This window comes from Myotis myotis, unplaced genomic scaffold (genome assembly GCF_014108235.1).
Source record: "Myotis myotis isolate mMyoMyo1 unplaced genomic scaffold, mMyoMyo1.p scaffold_m19_p_5, whole genome shotgun sequence".
In the NCBI taxonomy this organism is placed as follows: Eukaryota; Metazoa; Chordata; class Mammalia; order Chiroptera; family Vespertilionidae; genus Myotis; species Myotis myotis.
Window position 1 is genome coordinate 77,324,772 of NW_023416357.1, and position 18,203 is coordinate 77,342,974.

General features: G+C 43.1%; 1 protein-coding gene across 5 annotated transcripts in view; it reads right to left on the minus strand.

Annotated features, from left to right (window-relative positions):
* MARCHF3 (membrane associated ring-CH-type finger 3) overlaps positions 1–18,203 on the minus strand; it is a 138,000-nt gene that overhangs the window by 16,911 nt on the left and 102,886 nt on the right. For all 5 annotated transcript variants that reach the window (XM_036310849.1, XM_036310848.1, XM_036310850.1 and 2 more), the window contains one exon: positions 14,931–15,135. In XM_036310849.1, the coding sequence (XP_036166742.1) occupies positions 14,931–15,135 (205 nt within the window). The remainder of the gene's footprint in view (positions 1–14,930; positions 15,136–18,203) is intronic.

Genomic DNA, 18,203 nt, shown 5'->3' on the forward strand with positions numbered 1-18,203 from the left:
AACTACTTCTAGCACAAGGACAGGATCACACGGTAAAAGGTGCCAGGACAGTGTACCAAGAAAAATCCCCGAGTGGAACACTAGACAAAAGGTGAGACTATGATGAATAACAGGAATAAGGAAAATAAATCCCTATTTTGACAACTGGGGATGTTTAAAGGAATCGAGAGGGAGAAATCAAATTCAAAACTAGGTCGTCAAAATGGGAACATATTTAAAAATCTGTATCCCTCACTATGTAGTGAGAATGTAAATATAAAAACTACCCAAGCAGCCCAGCTGGTGTTGCTCAATGGTTAAGTGTTGACCCATGAACCAAGAGGTCACTGGATTGATTCCCTGTCAGAGTACATGCCTGGGTTTTGGGCTCGATCTCCAGTAGCGAGTGTGCGGGAGGCAGCTGATCTCATTGATGTTTCTATCTCTCTATCCCTTTCCCTTTCTCTCTCTCTCAAAAAGATCAATAAAAACATATCAAACAAATAAACAAACTATCTAAGCAGAGTGTGGTAGAGGGATTTCAATGAAATGTAAAATAAAGGATAGAACAGACATTCTCCCCAGGGCCACATACTCCCAAAGTAAGCAAGAATGGGAACACAGAGAGAGGGAAAAATTTCTGCTAGATGGAAGAACTGTGAGAACAGAGAAATTTTAGATTCACAGTCACTATAGTTCAATGTTTTGCTGCCCAAAGGACCCCAAATATGTAGGAGGGCTTGGCTGATCTTGCTGACACTAGATCAGTGATGGCGAACCTATGACACGTGTGTCAGAGGTAACACGCAAACTAATTTTTTTGGTTGATTTTTCTTTGTTAAATGGCATTTAAATATATAAAATAAATATCAAAAATATAAATCTTTGTTTTACTATGGTTGAAAATATCAAAAAATTTCTGTATGTGACACGGCACCCGAGTTAAGTTGGGGTTTTTCAAAATGCTGACACGCCGAGCTCAAAAGGTTCGTCATCACTGCACTAGACGAATCCCGGCAATGAATGGATTTGGAATCTCTCAAGGCTCCACTTGAGACAATGGCTTAAGTTCATGAGCCATAGTAGTATTAGGTGGTACCTCTTCCCATCCTCAAATTTCAAAGGGATCCCAAGAGCATTCAAGTAATTTGAATTGTGCTATGTCTATGCTGGTCATGATTATCAAGATTTCAAACAGCCCTGGCCAGTGTGACTCAGCTGGTTGAGCATCATCCCATGCACTGAAAGGTTGCTGGTTTGATTCCCAGTCAGGGCACATGCCCAGGTTGAGGGTTTGGTCCCGGTTGGGGTGGGTACAGGAGGCAACCAATTGATGTTTCTCTCTCATCTCTCTCTCTCTTCCTCTCTCTCCCCCTCTCCCTTCTTCTCTCTCTAAAATCAATAAAAACACATTAAAAAAATACAGACTTAAAAAAAGATTTCAAACATTTCAAACTCTTCCCTAACCTCCTCACATCTAAAGGGTTTTCCCTCTCTCTGTCCTGGCCAACCCAGCCATCTGTGTGTAGTGCTCCCCAGGACCTTTTGGATATCTTTCATTAGGTATGGGGCCCAGACTATCAGAATTCTAGGTAAAAATATGCCATCCTATATAATAAAGAGGGAATATGCTAATTGACCATCATGCCCTCACAAGATGGCGGTGCCCACAGCCACAAGATGGTGGCGTCCAGTCCCCTCAGCCCCCCGACAGTGAATTTTCATGCAACCATTACCTTTTTAAAAAATCTTTACCCAAGGATATGATTATTTCTTTTAGATCATCTGTTCTTGGGGAGCAGGCCTAAGCCAGTAGGTGGGCATCCCCCAAGGGCCCCAGACTGTGAGAGGGTACAGGCCGGGCTGAGGGACCCCCTGTGTGCATGAACTTCCATGCCCTGGGCTTCTAGTAGTGTAATAAGAGAGGAGGGCACCATTTTATATTTTGCTGGAGTTATTCTCTTGAGTATGTTCAGTATTTGTAGGCCATTTTGCTACAAATCTCATGAAGCTGTCTTCAGGGAAGACATTCTTAAGGGGTAGGAGCAACAGCTCAAATGACATGGGCCATGGTATCAAGGGCTGGATTTATACAAGGGTAAGCAGGAGAGTGGCTGGATGAACACAGCTCCTGCCTGTGGGAAAGCTCTGCTCCATCTGGGAGACATACATACATTTTAGCTTCAATGATCCTGAGACATGTGCCCCCGATGTGTCCCCAAGGCAGAATCAAGCCAACCATGGAAAAGCCCAAGTTAATAACTAGCCCAGTCCTGCGTATGTGCAGTCTGAATCACTAGCTCTCCATTTAAGACTAGCAAATTATATCCACGGTGGTGGCACCCACAGAATTATAGTATGGCCTCCTTACAGAGGAGGGAATTTGCAGTGAAGTGTTGAAAAGCTTCCCTTACTTTTCATGCTTAAAACACGTTAAGGGTGCAGGAGACATTTTTGGAAAATCTACGTACTTTGTAATTTATGTAACTATTTTCCTAGATCAGGGGTCCCTGACCTAGGCTGTAGGGCTTCAGAAAACCTGTGACCCCTTTGAAACTGGATGTCTGTGCATTTCAGGGGAGAGAGTTCAAGCCTTTTTTTTTTTCTTTCAATGATATGTTGTTGTTTTTTAATGGATATATTTGACATATAACATTGTGTAAATTTAAGGTGTACAATGTTAATTTTATACATTTAATACTGTATGATTGCCATTGTAGAGACATCTAGCAACTCCATCACATTATATACTTATGCTTTCTTTTAGCAGCTGGAATAATTAAGTTTTAGTTTCTTAGCAGGTTTGATGAGTATAGTTCAATATAGTGGTTTATATTCATTATAATGAGTTCAAGCTTTTCTCAGGTTCTCAAGCATTTCTGAGGGGAAGAAGCACTGTTCCAGAGCATTTATGTAAAATGTCCTAAGACACTCCTTGGTCTAGTCCAACTTTCTGAGATTTGATGAATTTAATAATATGGGCAGTAGGGTCTCATTGTTGAGACAAAGTTCATTGTTCCCACATACAGTGTTCAGCATTTACCCAGGGCTGGGAGCTAGGCAATAGCTTTTGAATTGGAACACCCATGTGTGGGCAAATTAAATTCATTAGCACTCGAGTCCCACTCATTTTATTGGGAGAAATTCAGGGTCAGCCAGCAGCTAGAGCGGTAAAGAAAAGAGGCCCTCGCCAGCGTGCTGGAGGGCTGAGGGGAGTCCTGGCCTACGCAGCTCAGAGTGCTCAGATAGTAGTTAGTCCCTAGCTGGTGTCCTTGGCATCTACTCTGTCTTTGTTATAAGGTCTCAGCCGTTTACAGAACTCTCCCTTCTTTCCTTCCACCTGTCATCTTTGCTTCTGAAATAAGAACCATTTGTGTAACACCAATACTTAACTTTAGAAAGACATGCATTATGTGGTTGTAACCAAACCTGATGCTTTCAGATGACCTACTTACATCTTCAATGTGGAAAAGATTAAGAACAAAACAAATTCACCTAAATTTCTGGGCAATCCAGTTGGCCTTTAAATGTAAGAATGGAATTCTAAACACTTAATACATTCAACTCTATGGCAAAAAGAAAATCTGTGTATATGGTATTTTGTAGGGCAGCAGAATCAAGAAGGCAACCAAATTAAAAAAAAAAAATCAATGTACAAATGATTTCCATACAATAAAAGAGTAAAAATAAGAACAGGGTTTCATCACATAAACTGTGACAGGGAGAAGGCAGGACTTTAAGAGGGGGAAAACCATTGGTTTCTTCATGTCTACAATGGAGAGGGTGATGCATACAAATAGCAGAACAGTCACGTGCCTACAGCAGCGGCCTGGCGTAAGGACTCAGCAAAGGATAACTACTAGTAGCAATATATTAAGGTAAATAGGATGATGAGAAGGAATATAAAATAAATAAAACTATGGCAAGGAAGGTTAAGACACATTTTCTATAAACCTGAGACTAGACCTTGCAAACATTATGGTACATGAGGGAAGCCAGTCACATAGGACTGCATACTGTGGGATTCCGTTTGTAGGAAATGTTCAGAACAGGCAAATCCAACACGATATCAAATAGAGCAGGGGGTGCCTAGGGATGGGAGGATTGTAGAGTAAAGGCCGAATTGTGTGAGGCTTCACTCTAGAGTCTAGGATGATGAAAATGTTCTAAAATGGACTGTGTTGATGGTCACATAAGACTGTGAATATGCTAAGTGTCACTTAATGTGCACTTAAAATGGGTGAACTATATGATATATAAATTATCTCAATAAAGCTGTTTAAAAAATAAAAGACTGGAAAATCCCCCCTGGTAAAAATAAATTGAAGTGTCCTGTAGATTTCCCTGAAAAATTCCTCTATCTTGCATGAATTCTGGTTTTTAGATATTTCCTTTTGTCTTGCCACATCTTTATCTCATAGGGTTACTTTTCAGATATATATATCTGTTAGGTACCTCTTATTAACAGCTGAAAACATGTATATTTTGATGAATGAATGACTTCTGGGTTTCAACGTTCAAGCCATAGATTTTAAGCAGATGAAGCCAGCGTTTAGAAAAATATTAGAGCCATTTTATTACTTCCATCTCGCATCCTTTTCCCATCATCTCCCAGCGTTAATGCAATGAGCAGGCCTTTGGAAGCAGGAGGCGTTGCATTATTTTCTAGGATAGTGACGGTTTTCCTTTCGTCTCCCAATTTTTGCTTTTACTGATTCTTCCCAGATATAATGTCCTTAAAGGCCTGTAGATTCTGTTTTACAACTTCCTGCTGCTCCTGCTTGCCAGCATTTCCTATGTACTATATTAGTTATTTCCCTTGGAGCCTTAACAGATCTTGAACCTGACAATTTATTCCAACTTTCTGCTTCTAATAGCATCACTGGAGGTGAAGCAGTGATGAAATAATGTGCAGAAAAGATTTCGTTTTCTTCTTTTCATCTGACCTCAATCTTCACAAACAAATCTACACATTTTCAAAAGTGGCATACCTCTGAGTCAAACCCAGTTTTCAGCATTCTAAACTAAGAGCTTCAAAGCAGGTTTTCCTCTTTCATTTGTACAAGGGCAAACATAACTTCCCTCTCATATATCCATCAGCGTGCAAATCTACTCCTCTAACTCTGTAATAATGGATTGCACAGAAATGGCTTTACCCCAGACCACCTCCAGGGTCCCTATCTTTTCAAGAATGAAGGCAGGCAGTGATGAGGCATGGCATAGAAACACACATGCAGCAAATATGGAGGAGAAAAGCAAAGCCAAAATACCTGACAGTTTTTTCTTATCTTTTCCCAAGTCTGCTGCACCTGTCATAAAAGGTGCAGCAAATAATTGAGGCACTTATACAAATAATTCAAGAGGAAAACTAGTGTTTTCCTTCATGAGTTGTAAAACCAGGTTTTATCTGAATTACTTAGATGACAGTCTTGAAAGAAATTTACCTACCAAAAATGGTGTAAGCATAGGATGAGTGATGAACCTTCATAACCATTTGTAAAAGGAGAGAAAGGGCTCTTAAACAATATTGAGTTCAACAGGCTTTTAAATAACATCTCTCCCTTAGGAGTAATCTCAGAAGAAATTGGTGGCACAATAACCCAGAAAAATGAAAGCTCAAATGCAGAGAAAGAGTAACTGGATGAAATGAAAAAAAAAAGAAAAATAAGAAAGGGTCTATAAAGTCCCTTGGAAACCGAGAATGACTTTTCTGGCTTCCAAATAGGATGATATACCTGAGAGCTTCGTTTCCCAGCTGGACTAGGGTATAAAGAGGCACAGAGAAGTAATGCCATTCCACTGTCCCAGCACACAATCTGGCACAGCTCACGGTTTTGTTTTTAATAGACTTTATTTTTAGAGCAGTTTGAAGTTCATAGCAAAATTCAGTGGAAAGTACAGAGTTCCCATATATCTCCTGCCTTGCCACATGCATATCCTCTTCCATTCCAACATCCCTCAGCTAGTGGCACACTTGCTACAATGGATGAACCTACATAGACACAGCATTATCCCCCCAAGTCCATCGTTTACATTAGAGTTCACTATGGGATTGTACATTCTATAGGTTTGGATAAATGTATAAAGACCATAATAGTATTGTGCAGAATAGGTTCACTGCCCTAAAAAATCCTCTGTGCTCCACTCTTCATTCCTCCCTCCCTGCTGACAGCGCTGGAGTTAAGAGAGGAATTCAGCATCAAGAGGAAATCAGGGCTTTAATCCACATTTTCTTCATTCTCCCCTTTCTGAGTTATATCTAGTCCCTTAAAGAGGCTGGTAAAGAAGTTCTCAAATCTGTGCGTGCTGCACGTGTGCATGTCAACGAGCAAGTGACAGAAAGTACTTTGGAGCCAGAGACCTTCTTTCTTCTGCTTCCTCCACTTACTAGCCCTGTGGCTGGGATTTTTTAAGATCTTTCAAGAATGACTTAACATCTCGGAGTCTCACCTTCCTTATCTACAAAATGGAATAATACTTGTTGCAGGGATACCCAAGACACTGAACTAAGATGGCTCCATTTGGGGTATGGCACGTAATATTTTCCCTTTGCCCATAAAACGGTAAGTAACTTAAGAAGGAAAAACATTGGGGTGTGAGCATCTTAAGGATAAAAGCAAATGGACTCAAACAGAAATTAATGCCAGTGGATGGAAGTGTTGTGTCCAGCTCTGTGCCTTTTCTAGAAAATGAAATTCGTAGCACCAACGGGCACAGTAGGGTGTTATTCAGTGAATAAAGGACCAAAGATCTCCCACTGCCTCACTGAAGTGACTCCTCCACTTCACTCATTCTAATACATTTGTCCATTAGGCAGCATTTAACCATAATCATGTATTGCTCACAATATTTCACACCATTATTTGTTTAAAAAACGTGTATTCTTTCTTTGGAGTTAAGTGTCAGTTGTGGACACAAAATTGAAGAGGCAAGAGGATGGCTGGCAGGAGCCCTCGGCGGGGAGGTTTACGCATATTCTATAACTCTGCATTGGAAATCTGCACCAGGGTGAGGCGTCTGCAATTTATGTCTCTCTCCAGTTCATCCTGGTGCCTCATACCTACCCAGGGCCGTTCCTGGGAGCTAATTGTGCTTTGTGATTTCAGCAAGACTTAGGAGAAAGATGGTTTGCAACTGTAGTCATTCAGTGACACTTCACTGCTCCTCTATCAGCTCCCCTTTACAAAGACACCCTGACCTCCTATCTAATAATTTCTAATTGTCTTCTTTTCAAAGCAGTGGAACTCTTGGCGTCCAACACTAGCTGTACTATTTGTTCCTACATTTGGAATTAGCTCAAAGGTCCAAAATCTTTCAAGATTTTATTCGCATTTTGTTTACTTTCTCTTGTGCTTGGCCCAGATGTGCTTAAGGAAAACCTGGCTGGATTTTCTCCTATATTTGAGACTACCTGAGGATAAATTAGTGAAGACTACATTTTCTCCCTGGAGTGCTAACATTTGTTAATTCTAGGTAGTAGGTACACACCTGATTGCTATCTTATTCTTTATCCTCCTCTGTATTTTTAAAAACAGAATAATTAAAATAAAAAAAGTTGTGTGGCCCTGGCTGGTGTGGCTCAGTTGGTTGGGTGTAGTTCCATGCACGGAAAGATTGATGGTTTTATTCCTGGTCAGGGCACATGCCTGGGTTTCAGGCCTGATCCCTGGTAGGGGGCATGCAGGGGGCAGTGGATGGATGTTTTCCTTTCACATTGATGTTTCTCTTTCTCTCCCTCTTCCTTCCTCTCTCTCTCAAAATAATAATAATAATAATAATAATAATAATAATAATAATAATAAAGTAAAATAATAGATATAGTCATGTAATTTCTTTTATGCATGGGACTGGATTTTCCTTCCAAATTAATCCTTCACCAGCCATGGATGGGCTAAAGACATAGGCACCAAGCCGTGAGCTCACTTCCATCTGGCATGGCCATGTGAACACTTTGGTTGGCTGGCTTTTTTAATGAAGTGATTTTTAATGAAGCAAGCTGTGAATTTAATAGGTACCTTAAAACAGCTTCTTTGTAACTAAGCTTTAAGTAAGGAAGCAACTGCCAAATTAGCTATCAAGGCCAAGAGAAACATTCAAGCCTGAACAACTGCAGGATCAAGGATTGCTGGACGTCGGTCATCAGGCATGTCATCTCAACAGCTGGCACAAAGGATGGTGACACAGTCCACTGGGAGGCTGGTGTATGGCAAGAGGAAAATAAATATAGCATTTATAGCATTTTACTTGACCTTACCAGGGGTCAAGGAAGTGCTGGGCCAGGACTAGGGCATATAGGCAAGTGCAAGATATTTGAATTGTTATTCTTACCACTGTCCATGCTAGGATGCTATCTCTTAGCAGTTCCTTTACCTTGTAATTGTGAACCAGTCATTTCAGCTCACTTATAATGTGGGGACAACAGGAGAGATCACAAAGTTCAGTCTTTACTACCCTGAGAGAAAGATATGCTGACAGCAGGCAATGTACATAGCATTAGAGAACTCTTTTAAAGGTGGGAGAAACACCTAACTCTGGAATCTCAGCTGTAAACAGTACATGGGTAACACAAGAGGTTGAAGAGGGCTGGGTGGATGTAGGCAAAAGACAAGGCCCGGGGAAACGGGAGAGTGCAAGACCCACTTAAAGGCATTCAAATTCTTAAAAAAAAAAAAAAAAAATTTCAAGAGAGCACACCTGTGTGCATGAATGAAGTCACCAGTTTGTGAGGTTTGCTTTATTCAATGGTGAGGAAGCTGATGCAAAGAGAAGAGAAATACCTTGTCCAGGTTCTCAGTGCAGGTCATGGGGCCAGGATGGAACCAGGCTCCCTGTGGCTATCCCAGGGTGTCTGTCTGTATTGCAGTTCTAGACCAGCAGCCCAGTCATGACGTTAGCCCTGCTTGGGAAAGTCACTGGCAAAGGTTTCACTCAGTGGGAGGACCTTTGTTCTGTTGCCCATACAATAGACACAAAGTCCCTCACACACTCCCTTCCGGTACTTGGCATATCCTTTGTCCTTCATGCTACAGCGCCTTTTTCTGCTTTGTGAGGCCTTAGCCTCACCTGGATCGGGTAGGAGATCCAGGTACTTGGAGCTGGAAAGGAGGGGCCTACTAAACCTGGTGGCAGAGCAGGAAGAACCTGTGCCAGCCCGCCCGGGAGCTCAGTCTGTGGTGGACACGAGAACGGGAAGTGGGAACTCCTTGTGGACTCAACTAAGTCCCTCCCACGTTCCATTTCACAGACACTGGGTGTGGCCTTGTCTTTCATTTCATCCCTCCAGAACACAGCATGGAGTGGACAGAGAGGCCTGAATGCAGGACCAAGAGACCCTCTTACTTTCTCACTGAGGCATTTTGACGTAACATCACCACTGTAAACTTGTTTCTTCATCTACCAAATGGGTAATAGGATGCCCCTAAACCCCCGCCCCTCTGCCCCCCGACTGTGGTGAAGTGTTTGCCTGCACAGTGCTTATGTTCCCGAAAGCTTGACAAATACTAGCTGGGCCTGAATCTTTCTGATTTGGCTGGATCGCCCCACCCCCACCACACTTCTCTCAGGCCTGCCAGGCGCTGCCCTGTGAGGGGCTCCTGCCACCTGCCTTTCCTTACAACTGGAGGGAAGACTGATGACTACGTGGGAGAAAGGACTGTCAGAATCACCACACTGCTGTGCTGCTCAAAGCAGTGTTGCTAGTTTGTATTATGTAGAAGCCCTTGTCCAACGGAGTCTGTCTTAAACTGTAAGGGCAAGGGGTCGGTTTCTTTGATTTACAACCATAGGCCAAGAATACGATCTATGGCTTGCAACTGGGGGAGGGGAGGTTCTCCATCCATTTATATAATGAGCAAGTGCTTCTTGGTTGCCTGTCACATGCTGTGAAGAGGGGAACTTGCCCGCCTTCCTTCAAGGAATGGAATAGGTGGTCCTCATGCCTGGGAATCACCTTGAATCAGTTTACACCCCCTATACTGTCATTTCCTAATTACCCCAATGGTACGAGGGCTTGCTGAAGAAAAGAAATACTCTGAAACCACAAGCTCACATTTTTACTTAAATGAATATATTAACTAAAAAAACCCCACAAAACCCATTACAATAAGAGTCGAGCAATGTCGCCACCTGAGTCTGATATGTACATATTAGGAAGGTTTAAGTGAAGTCTTAAATGTATTAACTAGCAAGTGCCAAGGCACAAAGTGACTTCTCCACAGCAGTTCAACTCTACTCCCTGCTGTGTTGCTGGAGATTACACTGAATCCAGGGCACGCTTTAGGACCAGCTTCCTCCCGTGACTTACAAAAATAATCATAAATAAAGCGTTTGAAAAAAATCCTCCATCCTCATCTCCCTAGCTTTACATCCCATTATTCTGAGTAACTGATGTGTGTGAAAACACTCCCTTTCAATTCAGCTAAACCTCTGATTCACAGGGAACAGCTTTTAAATTGTTCATACAATTCTTATCAGTCAGCGGGGTTTGCGTCAAGGAAACAGAAATACGAAAACCTAATCACTCCGCCTGTGAACAATCACCGCGTCTCCCTGATTGGAGGAAGGACAGGTCCTGGGAAGCCTTTCCTCCAGATTTCCACCACTTCCTGGCTGTTTCATTTTAATCACGACCTTGTGGAGCTGATCTATGACTTCAAGCGTTTGCCGGGCAAGGCTGGGTGTTACTGATACACGTCTTAGGAAAAGCAGTTACTCCCATCGCCAGAAACTGATGTTGCAAGCACGCTATTTGCACATAGGAAGATGGACTTCCTTGGCAACCTGCTCAGTCAGATGTGCAATCACGGCCGCAGGCTGGAGTCAAGGCACACGACTTTGGGAAACAAGCCATGGTATTTTTATTGGTTTGCTCTATTTTACCCTTATAAAGGAACGGTATCAGAGTTCAACTCAGAGAAATGAGGAAAACTGAAAATGAGCAGGAAAGAGACTATAAAACCGCCCAGGCTGGTCATTCAGGGAATCCTTTTATGGTTGGTGGATGTCTGTTGACTGCCTTCTACCAGGTCATTATTCTTGGGGATAATTCATCTCACAAATTGACACATCACCAACAGAAAATATGTAGCCTTCACGAGAGGCATGCTAGCTGTGCCAGCTGTGCAGAGAGGAAACACATGGGTTATACCTGCTCTTCCTTCTTGCTATGTACAGTTTGAATGTTTTCCTTCCAAGCTTTACCTGATTGGATGCAGACCTTATGAGATTTATATCAGCTGGACTGTACAGGACATTTACCCATGTCTAGAGAAAACCAGATGATCCAGATGTAGCTCTTGGGTTGAAACTAGCTCTTGTTATACTGGCTTATTTAACAACAAGAAAATATTTAGGGCAATGAATTTACCAAAAGAGACTAAAAAGATGTAGTCTGGCCATGTAGGTAGGCAGGTAACTAGACACACACTCACACAAACATGTACACACAATCATCTTGAGGTATAAATTATATACCACACAAAGTATCCTTTTTTTGTTTGTTAATTCCTACCCGAGGATGTTTTTTTCATTGACTTTTAGAAACAGTGGAAGGGAGGGAGGGAGGGGGAGAGAGAGGGAGAGAAAGATAAAAGAACATTGATGTGAGAGAGACACAATTGGTTGCCTTTCACATACACCCCGACACCCCGACTGGGGGCTGTGGATTGAGCCTGCAACCCAGGTATGTGCCCTTGACTGGGAATCGAACCCAAGACCCTTTGGTGCACAGGGCACTATAACCATTGAGCAACATGGGCCAGGGCATACAAGGTAGTCTTTCAAGTGCAGAGCGAATTTTTTTTTCCTCAGAAGACCTATAGCCTTGGACCTTCAGTCTTATAGAGCCTTATAGAGACCAAGGATATCAGGGAGAGCTCCTAGCTCATCTTCCTTCATACTTCAGCTCAGAGAAACTGGGCCACCCCACCCAGTCGGTCAGGGGTAAAGTGGGGAGGTGATGCTCAGTTTGGACATGCTAATAAAAACCAGCTCACTGCCCTAGCCGGTCTGGCTCAGTAGACAGAGCGTTGGTCCATGGACTGAAGTGTCCTGTGTTCAGTTCTGGTTGATCCCCAGCCCCAGTCAGGGTACATGTGGGAGGCAACCAATTGATGTGTCTCTCTCACATAGTTGTTTCTCTGTCTCTCCCCTCCCTTCTACTCCCTCTAAAAATCAATGGAAAAATATCCTTGGGTGAGGATTAACAACAGTAACAATAACAATAAAAACCAGCTCATTGATTCGCTATTATGAATAGAAACTCACTCTTTTGTGGGAGGGAGAGGAAAGACTATGTAGCAGCCCATGTTTAGGTACCAGGTTCCCAACCTGTTAAAAATGAACTTCCAACTGCTGGCTGCAGAGAGTTCAGGAAAGGAAGTGAAGGAGAAGTGTCTTTGGAATAGTGGTGTTAAAGAGGATCAAGGGACAGGATCAGTGGGGGAGGTAGGAGGGGGGAAGGGGGATAAATGGTGATGGAAGGAGGCTTGACTTGGGGTGGTGAACACACAATACAATATACAGATGATATACTATAGAATTGTACATCTGAAACCTATATAATTGTATTAATTAATGTCACCCCAATGAATTCAATAAAAAAATAGAACAAAAAAAAGGGGGGGATAAAGGGCTGTGTTGAATGAGGACTGAGTTACTGAAGAGTGGGAGTCTGAGGTGTTAAAGTAATTCTGACCAATGTTAACGTCTGGGTGCTGACAAATAAAATTTATAAACGACTTTTCCAACTGCTTCCTCTGGCAACAGGACCTGTTATTACCACATCGATTTTAAAATTAAATGTTATGGAATTTTCTTGCTTTAATGAGAAGGCAGACCTGACTGGTAAATAAAGTAATGATTAAAGCAATTAAAAGAGTGAAAATGAGAAACAAAGCAACAACCTTTAATGCTTCACACAAATTGGCAGGTTTTGATGATTTACTTAATAGATTCATGTTTATCTGGAGGTAAACATACTGAGAAGCAATGGTCACTATGATTAACCCTTTCTTTGGTGAGGGGGAAAGTCAGTTAGTAATGTCAACTGTTTAAAAATCTCCCTGCACCTGGTTCTCATTTGTCCTCCAGCTGAGAAACCAAAGACAACTTCTTTTTATTGCCTGTGGTCAAACAGCAAGTTCATCTTGCCATGGGATGATCAAACGGCCAGCCTCCCCCGGCTTGAGAAGGTTTGCCTTTCACTTTCAACTTGTTCAATCATCATTAACTCTGAAAAACGTCACATTCCATTTGTGCAATGAAAATTTCACCACCCGCGACCGTTTGGGTGAAGTTTTTGTAGGCGAAGCCCTAAATCTTGAAGAGCACCTCACACATTCTCAAGGTCATTTGCCTTGTTTCCTCATTTAATGACAGTTGCCTAAGACCCTGGAGTCTGTGTCCCAACAGACATCTGTGTGTGGATAGGATTCCTTCTCTGGGAGTCAGTGGGTTCCCTGGGTGATACAACACGGGTGTAATATGAGAAAACTAAGTTGTGTGCATGTGTGTGTACACACACACACACACACACACACTCCTTTGTTATGTAACACCCACAATACCCTGGGGTTTTTCCAAGCAAAAGCAAAGTCTTCTTTACTGGGAGGTACTAGTAAAGAAGGCCATTGGATGCAGCCCACTGAAGCAGGGTTTTCTTACTGTGGGGAGCCAGCTTGCCCGGGGAAGCTGCCATATCAACTTGGGGAAGTCCCCAAAAGTTTCTAGAGAGGGGAAATAGGCTTCTTTTTAAATTTTGCCATTGGGCTTGAGAAATCTTCATGTCCTTTGTTTATTATTCCCCCGTCTGCAGAGAAGTTCTGACATGTAAATCCCAGTGAATGTGGCAGAGGGCCAAATCCCTGATGGGCATGCTATAAATATGAATTTCTGAGAGTGGTTGTCAAGCAGCAAGATGGCTAAATTAAGAGGTCACTTGATCCAGAGTCTTAAAAAAAAGCATAGAGTTTATTGGGGCAAGTCAAATAAATTTGTGCCATTTGGCAAGCAAGCCATAGCTAAAACAGGCCTCAGTTACAAGGTCCTGATTAAAATTTCAAGGTCAAACCCGAGAGAACACATATGCAGAGCTCTCCAGAGCCTTGAGTGCCAAGGCGCTAACACACTGTTTTAAATAGTCCTCCAGAAGGGCTTCTTGATTTCCAGCTTTAGTTTAATGCCAAAGTTGTGCTGGGCCAGCTGTTAGAGAAGGAGAAGGTTACCAGCATGTCTGGATTATAGGCACATTGTCTTGGGTCTCTTTCATAATGTATTAGAATATTTATTGTTGCCAAGATCCAATTTTTAATTGGCTGGTAGAAATTGAGGGTACGGGAGAGGGAAAAATTAGTCCAATGATATTCTCCAATTCCCCAGCTCATACAAGACCAGACCCTTGGTCTAAAGAAGAATCATGTGGCTCCTAAAACATAAAAGAGAATGTCCCACCATTTTAACTGCTGGCTTGATAACACCACCTTTTAAGAAAAGAGATTCTAATACTAGGTTATTAATTGAAAAAAACTTGTATAAATTTCCTGGGAGAGGTTGAAAAAAAAAATCATACACTTGTATACCCAGTATTCTTCTAAGTGCTTTATAAACATTAACTCACTTAATCCTCATAGCACTTCCAAGAGGTGAAGAAACTTACATGGGTCACGGAACTATTCAAACCACTATGCAGCAATACTTTTTCATAAAGACCTTTCAGAATACACCCATTGATTGGTTGCTTCTTCTGTCTCCACCTCAGGGAGGTCAACTTTTACTGCTGCTCCTGAATGAGCTAGTGAGTTCTCTCCATCTGTGTCACCTATGCACGCACACACTCTCATACAAAGCTATTTCCGTGCTTCAGTGAAGCTGCACAGGGTTTGTGATCTGGGCATAAAAGCAGACATCATTTGCTCATTAGAGCTAAGTTTTCGGGACGTGCCCCAATTACTGACCTCCACTAACGGCCTGGGTTTGCGCTCGACTGCAAACCTGAAGTGGCAGAGTTCACAGTAGCTGGTGTTTGAGGATGACAGCCAGTGCTCTAGGCAGCTCCGATGAATTGTCCCCAAGGTCCCCGTACATTCACATGGAGAGAGCAAGTCCTCTTGGCTGCTGCCCTCGTGGCAGATCCTGCACATCGGCCGGTCATTGAAGGGGCTGCAAGAGAGGAGGGGCACCTACTGGTCACTGGGCTAGAAACCACTGCCACGTGGATGATCCTCTGGCTCTGTGTCCTTCACCCTTCCCCAGCGGCAGCTGCTCAGAAAAAACAACTGCTTTAAAACCCCAGATCTAACCCTAGTTGATTTGGCTCAGTGGATAGAGCGTCGGCCTGAGGACTGAAGGGTTCCGGATTCGATTCTAGTCAAGGGCACATATCTTGGTTGCAGGCTCGATCCGGGGTGTACGGAAAGCAACCAATTGATGTGTCTCTCTCACATCGATGTTTCTCTGTTTCTCCCCCTCCCTCCCATTCTCTTTAAAAAGAAATGGGTAAGGATTAACAAAAAACAAAACCAAACCAAACCCTAGATCTACACTTGTACTTGGCAGTGGGGCCAGTGCCATGGTCCTCGAGCATCTCTTTTGCCAATACAAAGGAATGGGGAGTGGCCCAGGGCCAAAAATGAGTAAAAACAAGCAGCATGCTATTTTTGTCTTGGGTACAGATGTAATCCAGGCAAACACCAATTAAAAAATAAAAACCATCCCTCGCCATTAAGGACAGAAATTGCTTTGAAATGATACCAATTGTAATTTCTGGACAAACTGTGTTTTTAAAACCTGGCCAGGACACTTGAATACACAGAGGTTCCTTTCATTTCTGCTTTCAATGGGTGTGAGGCTGAGAAGAGGGGAGTAAACTGGCTGCCAACCCAAAACCGCCACACAGAAGGGCGGTCTGAGCCACAGCACAAAGCTGAGTAGCAGGACTTTCGTAGGATGCTCTCTGGGATGTTAAGGACACTAAGCTGAAAGTGAGTAATGAGAGGACACCTTTTACCGAGGTGGCCTCTGTCTAGAGCTCTGCCTTTAATTTGAAAAAAAATCACCCCTGCATGTTTTGTGGAGGCACCTGATATAGTGGTTCTTGTGGCAGGCTCTGGCATCTAGTGGCCTGGGCTCGAACACCAGCTTGCTACTTACCAGCTGGCTAGCTTTGGACAAGTAACATCATCTCTCTGTACTTCAGTTTCCTCATCTCTAAAATGGGTACAGAGAATGGTGCCTTCCTCATATGGTGATTGTGAGGATGAGAAAAGATAATCCAGATGAGAAGCTTAGAATTGGGACCAGAATATAGTAAATGCTGAGCTAGTGTTGTTTTCACTCGTAGAAAAATTCAGGTCATGGAAATCAAATAATGACCATAAACTAGCAGTCATTGGAAGGGTCAAGTAAAGATGACCTCACTTCTCAGTGGATACGGTGTCCTGTATCCACTAAGAGGACTATCTCTTTCTGATCGACATGTATTTATATTGCTCAAACTCACCTTTATTAGGCATTAGATTTTAAAATATGTCATCATTGTATGTGCCAACCTGAGGACCAAGCTCTTTACCCGCTCTCCCCTGCCTCTTCCTGTCCCCCAAAGATGAGAGTGACCCAGGCTCATGGCCACCACTCTCTGACACCATCTTTGGTCCAAATGGAAACAGTCATAGACACACTGCCATTTCCGACAGGCCTTTCCAGGGATGATCCTGGGAATGAGTGAAGGCTGAAAGGGGATTAAAAGAGAAAAGGACCTCCTCCTCACTTGCCCAAAAGACTCACTCATGCTCAGGGGCAGGACAATAAAGTTTAAAGAGTTGACTTTTTCTCCCTTTTTTATCAACGGCCTCCTTCATTCACATTGAGCCACTTGCATGAGCCACTTCTCATTTACATTACTACGTGATGGGAGAACACATAAAAATCCCCCCTCCCCCCCACACACATGCACATTCACACACTGGGGCTCACAAGTCTCATTTTACTGCTGTAGCCTGTTGTTCCCAATCAACCGAAGTGTTTGATGCCTGCAAGGGTGACAGGTACACATCAGCTATCTGTCTCAGTTCACAGATGAGCAGTGATGCTCACTGCCTCATTGTATTCTGAGTCCTAACAATTGTGTAGAAGCTTCTCAAGAGGTAGAAAAATACATATTGACTTCCTTCCCCTCCATGACTTCCCTTTGCCATAGCAGCACAAATTGAAAGTACATGGACAATGTTTATGACATGCATGGATGTGTGAGTCCATGTCTGGCGGACACCACGTCCAGGCTGAAGGCAATAGAAAATATGGCAGTGGCCCAGTGGTAGTGCTGTAGGCACATGCTCAGATCTGTGGACCTGTATCTACATTGGAGGGGTTGGCTAAATTGCTCAGACCGAGGTATGTGGTCCAGGTGTGAGTGACAGACCCACATTTCAGGGTTAGAAGAGTCAGCGCTGATATCAGGAGGCAAGTCCAGTGCGGATATACATGTTACATCCATAGGTCAAGGTCCCACTTACCCATTTTGAAAGAAAGCTGGAGAAGCCAGGGTGTACTTATTGGCCAGGCAGCCTGTAGCTGTCAATCTGTCACTGGGCAGTAACAGCACAAGAAGAGGCCTCCAGGGACAAAGTATTGGCCTGAATAAGCCACTTCTGGGCTGTTGAAAGCCTTTAGCTTTGCTTTGGTTCATCACTCAGGGGAGACAAGTGTGGGGGTTTTAACAATAGTAAACTTCATAGGGCAGGGTGTGTATGAAGGATCATGGGGGGCCCATGAGGAGCAAAGGAGGGAGCAATAGAAGAGGTCCCCAAGGGGGATGTGCCAGAGAAGAGACATGCCCAGGAAGTGGTCCTGGTAAGAGCTCCTATCAGGCAGTGCTGATTGGCATGCACACCAGGAGTAGCACTTCAAAGGTTTTGCCCACAAATCCAATTACTTTGGCTCAGTCACCTGAAATCAGTGCCTCCTTCATTCTATTCTAATATAGGGTTATCTTTGTCACTGCCTGGAGACAATGAGTGTAATTACTGTTGTAATGTCAAAATAAATGTAAAGCAAGGGACTCTGTCTTGAGGGATCCTTCCCTGCCTGGCTCTCTGCAAGTGTGTCTTTAAGTGAAATTCGTGAATTTTAGCTTATACCCTATTGCTATAGAAACAGAATTTGTGTAGTCTCCCCTCCCCCACCCTCTCCCCTACCACCTCTCACCTGACACAAAGACCTGAGCACTAATT